The sequence below is a fragment of the Haliotis rubra genome, unplaced genomic scaffold (genome assembly GCF_003918875.1).
Source record: "Haliotis rubra isolate DU_JTF1 unplaced genomic scaffold, ASM391887v1 Scf840, whole genome shotgun sequence".
NCBI classification, from domain to species: Eukaryota; Metazoa; Mollusca; class Gastropoda; order Lepetellida; family Haliotidae; genus Haliotis; species Haliotis rubra.
The window spans coordinates 433,701-448,701 of record NW_025767569.1 but is presented as its reverse complement, the minus strand read 5'-3'; the positions used below and the strand labels follow the sequence as shown (position 1 = coordinate 448,701).

Sequence of the window (15,001 nt, the reverse complement as noted above, 5' to 3'; positions counted from 1 at the left end):
CCATATAGCTGGAATATTTCTGAGTGCGGCGTAAAAACTCAACTCATTCATATGTATGTAAGTATGGATGGGTCCATCACGATTGACGACAGCACTTACAATTTACCAACTTGTTCTGTATCGTAGATATTTTCCTTGATCTATTGTTGTTACTGAAGGAAAAAAACAGTAAACTATTGATTTCATGGTTCGAGGGAAAAATCTACACAAGTGTGTGCTCTCGACAACCGAGGCAATTTTTCAGTATACACAGTTCTGTCACGACCAATATTTTCTAAAGGTTTTCGTCAGTAAACGAAATTACTGTCTGTTTAAATGTATTGGCCTCGAAGGCTGTCACTGATGAGGTTACAACTTACGCGACTACGTGACTCCTATTTACGGGTAATTGTCCAACATTGATGTACAGCTGGTGTACGTGTTTATGAATAACTTTTGAGATCGGTTTCTAGGCTTGATCATAGTAAACCATGTCAGTCAGTTGAACGTTCGCCCTAGTTTTCAAATAATGGCACTGATGGGAAACAAACACTAGGTGAACGTCACGTTGACTGTATGCAGCATTTTCATTATTTGCCTTATTTAGAAAATACGACAGTAATATGACAAGTGTATAAAGTCCAAGCCATTTTGAGCTCACGAACCCCTTCTGCCAGACTCGAGACCCAGACACTTCCATTCCTCCAGTGAGTCATTTTTGGAGATTGCAGGAACAGACTTCCATCTGAATGGGTGGAAAGAAATACCATACACATAAATCAACATATTATATTGTTATTTTCAGCACCTGTCTCGGAAACACAGATGGAGTGCGGGAGGCGAGAACGCTGCGGGGATCAACCAAGGACGATAGTGGTGGGTAGTGTTAAGTTTTTATGTATATGATGTTATCTAAGGTGAATTTGTTAGAATGATTTTCTTAGTTGACCCACGTACTTTTAAATAACCTCATCAATAAAATAAAATGACAATTTTATATTTTTAAAATCTTTATTAAACTGAACAAAGACACAGCAACTTACTGGAATGGCGTGTTATAACCACCCAAGAACCATCACTCAAGACCATCTACCTGCATCATGAATAATACCCTGAACATATGTTTAGCAACAGTACCGGAGCATTGGTGTAGTTGCTTCCATGTCAACTCCTGCACGTCTCTGACGAGAACCACTTTGTGTTGAAGTATTCTACATGACATATTCTGTGTTGAAGTATTCTACATGACATATTCTCTGTTGAAGTATTCTACATGACATATTCTGTGTTGAAGTATTCTATATGACATATTCTGTGTTGAAGTATTCTACATGACATATTCTGTGTTGAAGTATTCTACATAACATATTCTGTGTTGAAGTATTCTACATGACATATTCTGTGTTGAAATATTCTACATGACATATATTCTGTTGAAGTATTCTACATGACATATTCTGTGTTGAAGTATTCTACATGACATATTCTGTGTTGAAGTATTCTACATGACATATTCTGTGTTGCAGCCTGGAGCGAGGGGATGGCACTGATACCTGGGTCTTCAGAGAAGTCTGATGTACACGGTAGGTGGGGGAATATTGTGGACCAGATGTGCTAGTCGCATTGTGTATACAATAATACTATACATGATATATTGTCAGCTCATCAGATGTGTAAGAAAGCTTTTTCTGTTTCAAAAACAAACCATTGTGTCATCTAGTGGAGAGATTTATCGTTTGTGAAATTATCACTTCATAGAGAATGTATTCTTTACAATGAGGTAGTTGATATACATCTTTCAGTCCTCTGTAATCTAACATCAGCGGGGATACACCTAATCAGCACAATACCCTTTATATATAATGTCAGAATACATTCAATGTATATAATGTCAGAATACATTCAATGTATATAATGTCAGAATACATTCAATGTATATAATGTCAGAATACATTCAATATATATAATGTCAGAATACATTCAATGTATATAATGTCAGAATACATTCAATGTATATAATGTCAGAATACATTCAATGTATATAATGTCAGAATACATCCAATGTATATAATGTCAGAATACATTCAATGTATATAATGTCAGAATACATTCAATGTATATAATATCAGAATACATTCAATGTATATAATGTCAGAATACATTCAATGTATCTAATGTCAGAATACATTCAATGTATATAATGTCAGAATACATTCAATGTATAACAGTTCAGTATACATTCATTGTATATAATGTCAGAATACATTCAATGTATATAATGTCAGAATACATTCAATGCATATAATGTCAGAATACATTCAATGTATATAATGCCAGAATAGATTCCATGTATATAATGCCTGAATACATTCAATGTATATAATGTCAGAATACATTCAATACTTCCATCAGTGACCACACTTATAGACTAATGAACACAGTGTTTATTCTAACCCTCCTGTTTGTCTCCACAGCCACGAGCGGAGAGGGAGACACACCGATGTCTGGGACACCCTCAAGACCTGACACACGAGGTGGGTGGAGACAATGTCACGTGTGTTGCAGTGGGCAGACCACTCTCCAGACACACAAAAAACTGTGTTAGATCTGTTAGATAACATTCTATTCATGTAAATGACTAATGTGTAAATAACATCAACTAGTTCTTGTGATTCCCTGTACACCCGCCATGTTGCTGTCAGTTCTTGTCATTCCCTGTACACCCGCCATGTTGCTGTCCGCCATACTGCATGTATAGATGATGTATTGAGTGTTTTGTATCATCAGTGTAAGATGTGAACAATGTAGCTGTAAGATGAAGATGTCTGACCTGTGTACAGAGTTTACTTTGTGTTACAGCGACACCGACACCCGCACGGAGAGACGCCCGGGCACACCACGACCTCCATGTCGCCTGCATGGAGGGGAGCCTGGCGGAGGTGAAGCGGATCCTGGACACAGGTCGGGCTGACATCAACTGTAGAGGTGTGTTCGGGATGACACCGGTGTTGTGGGCAGCATGGTGGGGACACAGGGATGTGGTGGAGCTCCTTGTGAGTCGAGGTGCTGATGTGTCACTGGTGGACGATGTCGGTAACAACACCCTTCACTGGGCCTGTATGGGAGGAGACAGGAAGACAGTGAAGTTTGTCCTAGTCCTGAAAATGGTGGACATCAACGTCAGGAACAACACCGGACAGACAGGAGCGGTGGACATCAGCGTCAGGCGGCGAATGGACGTGCATAGGGGACATACGAATGTGGTGAAACTGCTGGAGCCATCACGCTGTCACGTGATGTAACTGCGAGACAGTCAGTCAGTCGGCATAGTGTTGGTGTAGACTGCGACGGGGGACACTGTGTGTGTCGTTCACGTCGTAGTGTTTATTTCAGTTTCAAAGGTGAGAACATTTGTTGTGTTTCAGGAGAAATAAAACTTTATTAAACCTTTTCAGACATTTTGTCGTTTGTTGTGTTTAGAACTTTGCATGGTCAGGTAAGAAAAAGTTGTTGTCTGGTGTAAAATAGTCGTTATATATGGTTGGTAAGTAAACACAATGTCTTGTTTTATATCTCTGTTTGAGTTATGTGTCAGAAGTTGCTAACAAATCGTGAAACAGACAACAACAAACTGTTTGTTTACATCTCGCTGCACTCTGTGACCTCGGACTGAGCCGAGGGGTTGGCCAGCTGACATGGCGCCGAAATGTACAGTGACGTCACACTGCTGATGACGTCATAGTATTACCACAGCCACTGCCCCTCACCTCTGCGAGGTTGTGACATTACACACTAATGTACTAGCACATGGGGCCGCTTGGATTCATTCATCCGATACGAAAGTGCTACAATGTTGGAGCAGTGTTGAGTATTACGAATAAGTGACTACTTAAAATAATATTTAGATAACTTTCTCTTAACGTGCCAATTGAAATCGCTATGGTCATGTAGAAAAATAAATGAACTAACATATATAGCTGCTACATTCTGATATGAAAAAAAGGCAGACACCCGGTGTCTAAATCTCACATTTGATAGTATCTTCAAATATAAGGAAGTTACTGTAAAAACTGCACCAAGCTTGTTTTATGTATTTTGCAATGTCGGAGAACGAGGACATTGGTATGTTCATTAATATCTATATATTTCCGTGATTATACAAAAAAGATCTAGGTATCACAGTCAGAGTTTACCACTCTTTCGACAGAAAATAAACTGTTTTTACCATTTAAATAATGCCTTGAATAGATATTAAACAATAAGATAGTTTTACCGTGTATCTTAATGTGGACAACACGAGCATCCGTTGGACATCAATTTAACGTTAGGGAAAAATAATACAAAACACACGAATATATTTTCAGGAAATGGCGTTTCCTTGATCGTTTGTATGTGGTTACTTCTCTTCCCTAGTTCACAATGGAAGATGCAAAAGTAAAGCTCCGATTGTATGAGTGCTATGGGATATTATATATCTGAGAAGAGAGAGTATAGTTGACATATTTAATTCCAAGATGCTGTACCCTTTCAATCTCGTTCTTGATGAGTAGGCGACTAACGTGGTCGGGTTGGCCAGGCTTGCTGACTGGGTTGACACGTCATCGTACCACAATTGCGTAGATCCATGCTCAAGCTCAGCCCCCCCCATCCCTTTCTAAATAATGTGCACCCCTAAATGGTACCAGAAGTATTTTGCACGTTTTATAATGAATGACAGAGGTACCTTTGTCAGTTTTCCTTGAATGTTGTATACGCTGCATGTCAATCCCCTAGATTGTAGTTCAGTGGGGAATAATGCGTCACACGTCACACGTGTATCGCATAAGCATGTTGGTCAATATTAACCATTTCTTTTGAATGAGTACAGCGTAAGATTATTTTGAGTTTTGGGAATTTTCATCAGTAAGTAATAAGAGAATATAGTAGTATTAGTATCGCTCAGTTACTGACCACTGACTGACTGACTGAGTTTAGTTTTACGCCGCTTTTAGCAATATTCCAGCAATATCACGGCGGGGGACACCAGAAATGGGCTCAACATATTGTGCCCATGTGGGGAATCGAACCCGGATCCTCGGCGTGACGAGCCAACGCTTTTAACCACTAGGCTACCCCACCGCCCCCAGTTACTGACCAACGTGACCAACAGATGGAATGGGTCAAATGTACATAAATATATACTTACATGTATCAACAATGAAACGTCACTACTAACAATTGCCATCCAAAATACTTGTTTACGGACATTAAATTCTCACTCTCACACACTCACACTCTCTCACACTCACTCTCACACACACTCTCACTCAGACACTCTCGCGCACAATCTCTCGCGCTCACTTTCTCGCACACACTCGCGCACTCACTCGCTCACACTCGCGCTCTCTCTCTCGCGCACACTCTCGCGCTCACACTCGCGCACACACTCGCGCTCACACTCGCGCACACTCTCGCGCTCTCTCTCTAGAGCTCTCTCTCGCGTTCTCGCTCTCTCTCTCTCTCCGCTCTCTCTCTCTCTAAGTTGCACAATAAAGTTCGGTACTGTAGTGACACTGTCTTTGATGTAATGATGTACAAAACAAACATATTAAAAGAAACAAAATCCAATATAGTTTTCATGTAGAAATACATGAATTAAGTTTGAGGATAAACCATCTAGATATTGGATTTTGTTTCTGTTAATACATGTATATTTGTATGTGAAAGACGGGACTGGACATGAAAGGCTTACGTCGGTTACCTTTATGAGCTTGAGCATGGATCTACGCCATTGGGGTACGATGACGTGTCAACCCAGTCAGCAAGCCTGACCACCAGACCACGTTAGTCGCCTACTCATCAAGGACGAAATTGAAAAGGTGCAGCATCTTGGAATTAAATATGTTTACCTTCGTGATGTCATTGAGGCATGCACGGTGAAATCTGGTGAGGTTGATCTAGTTTCTAGAAATATCAACAACATCTTCAATCATTAGACAGATGCTGGTGTTTTCACTTCCATTGAACTGAATTAATTATATTATTAATTAATATGTTTCATAATTAAAAATAAGCTTGTGTTTGTTTCGTAAAACTTTACACCTGTATCCAATTAGATTACTGCATATATTCTGACAGAGCGGTTCCCTGGCTGCTTAGTTTTGACTGTAACAGGGATTCAGAAATAAAATTGTAATTACAAAAAAGGAGTTTATGAATAGCCTCTTCGCAATTTATACAAATGGAAACTTTTGAATTTGGAGACAAGTTCAAACTCCTTCATAATTTTGTTGGTGTTCCCGATAGATCCTTGGCCATACAGTCTCAAAGTGACATTGTGGGCTGCAAGTTCCAAACTGTAAACTGTTATAGGCAGTGGGGTGAAACTGACTAGGCATGTTCCCATTTCTCCTACATCCCATTTCGACTACAGTCTTAAAACAACAATTCATGGTCTGGTGACTGTTATTTCATGCATGAGTAATAAGTTTACCCCCTTCAGATATAAATGGAATCCCCCTTTCTTTTCCTTTAATTTGATTAGTAGCACATGTAGACAACATGGCTTTCTGCATTAAAAGAAAAAAATTGTTCTTCTTTCATGTTTTTTATTCAGAGCAAATCATAGTAAAATATAATACAATAATCAAAATAACACTGGCTGTTAACTACTACACTGTACTTGAGTTCATGGATGTCTGAGTTTATTGAAGCTTCAATAAGTGACCTGTTGCGTCCTGGAGCTGAATAGGTGATCTTCTTCCACTTTCAAGTTGTTGTCTCAGTCGGTTGAGACACTGGTCAAGATCTCTGTAAGCTCGTGAGCGTGGCCGAGTTATTGCATCTTGTTGGTGGATTCAATGTTCTTGATAGCTGTTATGAATTCATAAATGTTCGGATGGTGCTCTCCCACAAGTTTTTTTCAGACCATTATGGTGCTGCATCTTCCTTTACATTCCTGGATCACACACTTCCAGTGTGTAGCTAGCTGACGCTCCACATCCAGGCGGTATATGTGACCTGCTTGTAACACTTGTCTTCCTCCCCTCTATATCTGTGACCTGCTTGTAACACTTGTCTTCCTCCCCTCGGCGACGTGACAAACTCTGCTTGCTGAAGATTAGCCAGTTTCGATGACTTTCTGGCATTTTGACTTCCCCATTTTATACATCAGTATGACATCATCTTATCTCATTTTTAAACAAAGTAATTAGTTTTAACTTTGATCTTTTAATTTTATATTGAATAGCTAATTAAAACTATGTACACAATCCCTTTTACTCATGTGCAACAAAAGGATTAATATTTGTTTATAATCACAAACAGTTGTAAGTATGTCACTGCTACTTTTGATCTTCATAGCTTAAGTCAATTTATATAAACACTCGTTATAAGTTGACTCCATTTAATAACAACATGATATACTTATCTTTTTACTCATGCATTGTGAAACTGACAATCCTTAATTCCACTAAGTCAAGTCCATTCTCCCAATAGGGGTGCATTTTCTATTCCCTATTCGCCTACATGTTTACTGTAGGCGAAATGGGATGTAGGCGAAATGGGACTCAACCGCTTGACTGGCCCACATGAGGTGATGGCAGTATGGAGATAGGAGAAAGCTTATCACAACAGCCAATAAATATGCTTGTAACTTATACTGTTTTCTACGGAAGCGTCCTAGTGCCACAGTCTGAATTTTTTTATCTCCTAATTAGGACTTACTATCTCCTAATTAGGAGATACTATCTCCTAATTAGGTGATACTTTCTCCTAATTAGGAGATAGCTAAGTCCTAATTAGGAGATAGTAACTCCTAATTAGGAGATAGTATCTCCTAATTAGGAGATAGCTAAGTCCTAATTAGGAGATAGCTAAGTCCTAATTAGGAGATAGTAACTCCTAATTAGGAGATAGTATCACCTAATTAGGAGATAGTAACTCCTAATTAGGAGATAGTAACTCCTAATTAGGAGATAGTATCACCTAATTAGGAGATAGTAACTCCTAATTAGGAGATAGTATCTCCTTATTAGGAGATAGCTAAGTCCTAATTAGGAGATAGCTAAGTCCTAATTAGGAGATAGTAAGTCCTAATTAGGAGATACTAAGTCCTAATTAGGAGATAAAAAAATTCAGACTGTGGCACTAAGACGCTTCCGTAGTTTTCTGATGGTTGTGTGATGTGACTTCTAATTGGTGGTGTCCCTAGCACGTGTAGCCCCAATGCAGATGCATTTAGTCTCTGAATCTCCGATCTCCCTCGGGCTCCTTTTCGATTTAAATGGGTGTGTTTGTTAGAATCAAAATTATATATTCAGAGACTAAGCGTTAGTCTAAGCCAACCCCTACTCCAAAGATTTGGATGTCCCCGTCTGGATCGGCGACGTGTAACTTCAAACATCAAAGACAGGCAAAATGTGTATCATTTTTTATACGCACGTACATCGGCACAATATCACGATATCAAAGATTTGGATGTCCCCGTTTGGATAGGCAGCGTCTAACTCCAAACATCAAACTCAGGCATACAGTCATTCAACCAATGATTTATTTCGGTCTCACCGTATGTACAACATTTTGCAGAAAGATTTTGATAAAACCATAAATAGGTGAGGTGAGGTGAAATTGGCTTTAACGTCGTGCTTGAGAATATTTCGCTCATATGACGACGTGCATGCGTGTGTATGTGTATGTGCGGCTGCTTGTACTAGCCCAGACTGAAGCTGGTTTTATAGTGCTAGCCCACTGAGATACCATGCCGCAGTGAAGCATGAATACCCCACTCAGACACATAATACTGACTCCGAGCCGACCAGTCCTTGTTGTACCCATTAATGCCGAGCGCCAGGCAGGGACCATCAAGTACCATATTTTAACGTCTTTTGGTATGACGCGGTCGGGGATCGAACTCGCGACCTTCCGCTCTCCGGGCAGACGCTCTAACCACTACACCAAGGAGGCGGTTGATAAAACCATACATATGTGTACACAAGCCATTCCACAGGGAATTACGAGAGACCATATAATAACACAAACACGAATCTATATTTAAGTTATATTGCTAGAAATATACATAAATAAGGACATGGGTAAAAAGCTAATCAATGGTGTTTTAATTGGCTACGTCCGTTTACAGTGTAGAAACAGCGAGGGTACTTATTCAACTCGGGTATATTTTCAATACGTGACCCGGGTTATTTTTCAATGGCAGCCAGGTGATTATTAAATATTGAAAAAAGACCGCTGGCGTTGAAAAGTAAGTCCGGGTAATAACTCAATGTTGAAAAAGTAACTACGAATGGGAGGTGGTAGTGAGCTTGCAGTACTGGGTGGCCTTGACCTTGGCAGTGTGGGCTTGCGACCGGTTGTTTACATAAGCGAGGGAGCGAGCGTGCCGTGTGCAGAGTGTGGATAATTGAAATTGTGGGCTTGTTGGTTATCTTTAGAACATGGAATGGATAACTGAGGTTTGAATGGTGTGAAAGTAACAGTAGGTTGGAGGTGAGAGAGGTGGTTGTAGTTTATATGGAGGGTTTTAAATCTTTTGTAGTAAGTTTGAGTTTTGTAGGTAGACTGCCAAGGCGTTGAAAATGATGGAGGGGTTGTGTGGATTTAAGAGTAGTGGGATATTGTTGTGATATTTAGGGGGTATGCCGTTGTGAAGTTGTCTGATATTTTGTTGTTGTAGTTTGCAGTGAATGAGTATATGATTTATGTCTTCCTGAGAGTATTGCAGTGTGTACATAGGCCATCTGTATGTCTATTTTGTTTGTAAAGTGGGTGGTTTAGGTTAGTGTTGCCTGTGATAAGTCTGTTTATGGCCGTGTCAATGTTTTTGATGTTTGAGTATACAGGTATTTTTCTTATTGGTGATTTTATTATAGATGTGCCCCATGTTGATTTGTTTGTGTTGATGTTGTGATGGAAGTTGGTATGTAGTATGTTTGATTTGATGAGTTGCTTAATTTCTGTCTTGGACGTGTGAAAGTTTATGTTTGGTGATGTGTGGGTTGTTGCTAGTTTGGCTGCTGTATCAGCTGTGTCATTTCCTGGTATGTTTGAATGGCTGGGGATCCAGGTGAATGTTATATTTTTGTTTGAGCGTTTAAGTGAATCAGTTTGGATGACTATATTGTGGATAAGGTCTGGACCAGATTTGGAGTGCTTGTTTTGTATTTGCCTGATGGAGTTTAGTGAATCGGAGAGAATTGGGAAGTTAGTTTGGGGAGAGTGGGAATCAGGTACAGTGCAGTGAGAATAGCTGTTAATTCTGCAGTATTTATTGTGGTGTGGTTTGTATAGTGGAGGTTGGTTGTAATGGGGGTGGGGGTGGGTTTATGGACATGTATGCCTATACCAGTGGTTTTGTTTGGGTTGATTGAGGCGTCTGTGTATATATGGGTGTGGGTGGGGTAGCTGTTGTTGATGTAGTTGTTTGTGATGTTTGTTATAGTGGATATGTTGGTGTGTTTTGGTAGCTGGTGGAGAATTTTGTCTAGGGTAGTGTCTGTGATGGGTGGGGGTTTGTCGTGGATGTAGCTTGTAATGGGAGGTGTATGTTGTATGTCGTTTAGTTGTTGTGAGTGTAGCAGGTTGTAATGGGAGGTGTATGTTGTATGTCGTTTAATTGTGAGTGTAGAAGGTTGTAATGGGAGGTGTACGTTGTATGTCGTTTAGTTGTTGTGAGTGTAGCAGCTTGTAGAGGTGGGTGAGGCATGGAGCTCTTAAAGGGTTAAGTTTGAATTTTTTAAGTGTTGATTTCTTTATGTTGTTGTATTTGTGTGTGACGAGTTGAAATAGTGGGTTGTGTTGGGCTCCAGCCCAGTAAGTCAGTGTTGTTGGGCCCCAGCCCAGTAAGTGAGTGTTGTTGGGCCCCAGCCCAGTGAGTGAGTGTTGTTGGGCCCCAGCACAGTGAGTGAGTGTTGTTGGGCCCCAGCCCAGTTAGTCAGTGTTGTTGGGCCCCAGCCCAGTAGGTCAGTGTTGTTGGGCCCCAGCCCAGTGAGTGTTGTTGGGCCCCAGTCCAGTAAGTGAGTGTTGTTGGGCCCCAGCCAAGTAAGTCAGTGTTGTTTGGCCCCAGCCCAGTAAGTCAGTGTTGTTGGGCCCCAGCCCAGTAAGTCAGTGTTGTTAGGCCCCAGCCCAGTAAGTCAGTGTTGTTGGGCCCAAGCCCAGTAAGTCAGTGTTGTTGGGCTCCAGCCCAGTGAGTGTTGTTGGGCCCCAGCCCAGTAAGTGTGTGTTGTTGGGCCCCAGCCCAGTGAGTGTTGTTGGGCCCCAGCCCAGTAAGTCAGTGTTGTTGGGCTCCAGCCCAGTAAGTGAGTGTTGTTGGGCCCCAGCCCAGTAAGTCAGTGTTGTTGGGCCCCAGCCCAGTCAGTGAGTGTTGTTGGGCCCCAGCCCAGTAAGTCAGTGTTGTTGGGCCCAGCCCAGTAAGTGAGTGTTGTTGGGCCTCAGCCCAGTAAGTGAGTGTTGTTGGGCCCCAGCCCAGTAAGTGAGTGTTGTTGGGCCCCAGCCCAGTAAGTGAGTGTTGTTGGGCCCCAGCCCAGTAAGTGAGTGTTGTTGGGCCCCAGCCCAGTAAGTGAGTGTTGTTGGGCCCCAGCCCAGTAAGTCAGTGTTGTAGGGCCCCAGCCCAGTAAGTCAGTGTTGTTGGGCCCCAGCCCAGTAAGTCAGTGTTGTTGGGCCCCAGCCCAGTAAGTCAGTGTTGTTAGGCCCCAGCCCAGTAATTCAGTGTTGTTGGGCCCCAGCCCAGTAAGTCAGTGTTGTTGGGCCCCAGCCCAGTAAGTCAGTGTGGTTTGGTTGATTCTTTGTGTGATGGAAGTGGTGCCTGAGAGTAGAAGGAGTGTGTTTAGGGAGGTACCACTCCTCGTGCCTAGGGCTAACTTTAGGGCTTTGTATTGAAAAGAGTTTAGTTTTTGGAGGTTGCAGGGGGAGAGGGAGAAAGGACCAGGGCGGCGTAATCCAACTTTGGCAGTATAAGGGTTTTATATATGTTGATAAGTGTGTGTTTGTCTGCGCCCCAGTTTGTGCTGCTGATGGCTCTCATTGGGTTGAGATCTTTTTGACAAGAATTGACCAGGTTGTGAATGTGGGGTGTCCATGTCATATGTTGGTCGAAAGTTACTCCTAAGAATTTGGCTTCCTTTTTTAATTCATTTTTTTTGTTATTTAGGTGCTGTTTTGGTGTGTAATTTTGCATTCGTTGGTTTTTGAAGAGTATGACCACGTTTTTTTTTAACATTTATGAGGAACCCCCATTGTTGGGCCCAATTTTGAATATGGTTAAGCATTTTTTGACATTTGGTCGAGGCTTGTTTAATAGAGGTGGAAGAGGTCCAGAAGGAAATGTCGTCTGTAAATTTAGCTTTGGAAATTTCTGGCCTTTTTTCTGGGAATATATAGTTAATCATGAAGTTAAAAAGTGTTGGAGATAATATGCTGCCCTAGGGGGTCCCATTTTTTAGGGTGTGGGGGTCTGAAAGGGTGTTGTGAGATTTGAGGGTTATGAATCTATTATTAAGGAAAGAGTGGATGAAATTTAGAATTCTGCCGTGTATGGCATGTTTTTGTGGCTTTTGTATGAGGCCGTTGTGCCAAACCATGTCAAATGCCTTACTAAAGTCAATGAAAATGGCCATGGTGTATTGTTTATGTGCATGGGCTACTTTGATATCTTGTTCTAAATGTAAAATGTGGTCCAAAGTTTGCCGGTTTTGAGTAAAGCCGCTCTGGTCCTCCTTGATTAGGTTTTTTGAATAAATGAGATGTTTGAGTCTGTTGTTAATGATGCTTTCTAGGGTTTTACATAAATGGGAAGTGAGGGAAATGGGGCGATAGGAGTCAGGCTCATTGCTGGGTTTCCCTGGTTTGAGGATTGGTACCACCCTGGCTGTTTTCCATGTGTCTGGTATAGTACCTGAAGTCCAGATATGATTGAGGAGGGTAAGTGTTAGGTTTTGCATGTTGGGTGTGAGTTTGTTGAGTATAGTGTATGTAATGGTATCTGGACCCGGGGCTGAGGCTGTCTTTTTGTTTCTGAATGCAGATTGTAGTTCGTGTATGTTTATGATTTTGTTTATTGGTAAGTCTGTATGGGGTGGTTTTTGGGTGTATGGGGGGGTGGTTATTTATGGTGTTTTGGAAGGAGGGTGGATAGTTGGTGGAGCTGCTTACGGCCGAGAGGTGGGCAGCAAATGCATTAGCTCTGTCTTTGTTTGAGGCTAGGTCTAGAAGGTTTGGATAAATAATTTTTTGGGAGAGCCCTTGATGGCCTTAAATTTGTTCCACATGGTTCTGGAGTTTCGGTTTGTTAGCCTAAGGGTAGAACAAAAACATTTCCACTGGTCGTTTTTTGCTGCCTTGATTAATTTCTTAGTTTTGTTTCTTAGTTGTTTTGCCAAGTGTAATTTGGAACGGTCCCTTTTTGATTGATTTAGGGCACTTTTTCTTGCCTTTCTGGCATTAATGATTTCTGTGCTCCACCAGGGGACTGTTTTTTGTGCAGGGTTGTACCAAAAAGTGGGAATGCACTTTTCGGCGATGTAAAGTATGGCGTTAGTGAGATTTCTGTTGAAAATGTTTATGTCTGTGTTAAAGATGGCTGTAGTGTCTATTTGTTTACATAAGGTGTTGAATTAGTTCCAGTTGGCTTTTTTAATGTTGAATCTTATCTCTGTGGGTGTTGAGGGTGGTGGTGGGTGTGTGTAGGGTGGGTATGTGTGAATCCTAGAAGGGCCACTGTCCCATTGAAAATGCCATACCCAACCAAAGAGCAACATTGTGGCTAACAGAAATAAAACGATGTTGAAGATGACTATGATACACATTTATTTAACTTATTAGCTACCAAACCTTTGTCAGAGAGATTACTCAAACACACGTTGGATATCTGACAGTGAACACCTGGTGTCATAACTGATTTCAATTGATCCATTTGTAAATCTTCCATCACCGTTTGTCTTTCATGTTTTTCTGGCAGATATCCATGTCTGATCATCCTGTTTTTGTACTTTGGGCAACGCCATCGTGGTCATCTCAGTTTTCTTGTTGCTATATGTTAGCATAAAATATTACAAATTTATAAGCAATGTTATTATTACATCACAATGTCTCTGTTCAGCTTCAGTTGAAGGCAGTGATGGGCTTGCTGCTACACTTGGAGTCTTGGGCCATAGAAACAAAGAGCACTCATCAGGAGCTGAATTTGATGGAATGACAAAAATAACCAGTCTCACATCCTCTCTTAATATATTTTATTCCAGTACAACACATATTCTGCACATGCACAGAGTGTCAGTTTTTTATGGCATAGAAAAATAGCTAGAAATTATCTCCTACATCTGCATGGAACTTGAAAGCACATCTCAAGTGTAGGTCATTTGCAACAGTGATGCACCACAGCAACCATCCATACTACAGCCTCCCTACATATCCCTGGCAATACAACGACATTCATTACATGTACTCCTAAACCTGGGTCTTTGGGGACACATTCCCTCAACTATACATCAACAGTGTTACGATTGTCATGGAACTGTGTCCCAGTACAGACAGTTGGTGTTAGAAACTGCTTCTCTTGACCGTGCATTCCGTCAGAACAATCATTTGTTTGAACTGAAAATATCTTTCTACAGGTTTTGTAGCTTATTACGCTGTGGAAAATAAACAAAAAAATATTTTTACTTTGTTTTGTAATAGCAATATTAACATGCTAATTGCCCTGAAAGAAAATGTTCGTAAATTTTTCAAATTGTACATTTCCTCTTTTTATGAGAGATTAATTTATGTCTTGAAACAGTGAATGACAAAAGAATCCGGTTTCTATTAAATGTTTTACCAAAATAATGGTTGGTCCCAATTTTGGAAAATTATGAAAATTTCTAGGAAAATTAGATTAATATTGCATTCTGCATAGGTGCAGACTTCATGCTGTGTTGTCCTCTTGTTACCGGCGTGCTGGTTTAGACAAGAGTTCCACATTCCTGTCTCGTTGACACCGATATGAACTTCCAGTGAAGATCACCTGACAATACTTATAAGAACACATACCATG

At 40.9% G+C, this 15,001-nt stretch overlaps 1 protein-coding gene across 1 annotated transcript; it reads left to right on the top strand.

The window, feature by feature from the left end:
- Positions 1-700: 700 nt before the first annotated feature.
- On the top strand, positions 701-3,281 carry LOC124262507 (kinase D-interacting substrate of 220 kDa-like). Its single transcript, XM_046697017.1, has 4 exons — positions 701-855; positions 1,506-1,562; positions 2,454-2,513; positions 2,839-3,281. Exons 1-4 carry the CDS (start codon positions 729-731, stop codon positions 3,279-3,281), a joined length of 687 nt encoding a protein of 228 aa, XP_046552973.1. The 5' UTR covers positions 701-728.
- The last annotated feature ends 11,720 nt before the right edge of the window (positions 3,282-15,001 follow it).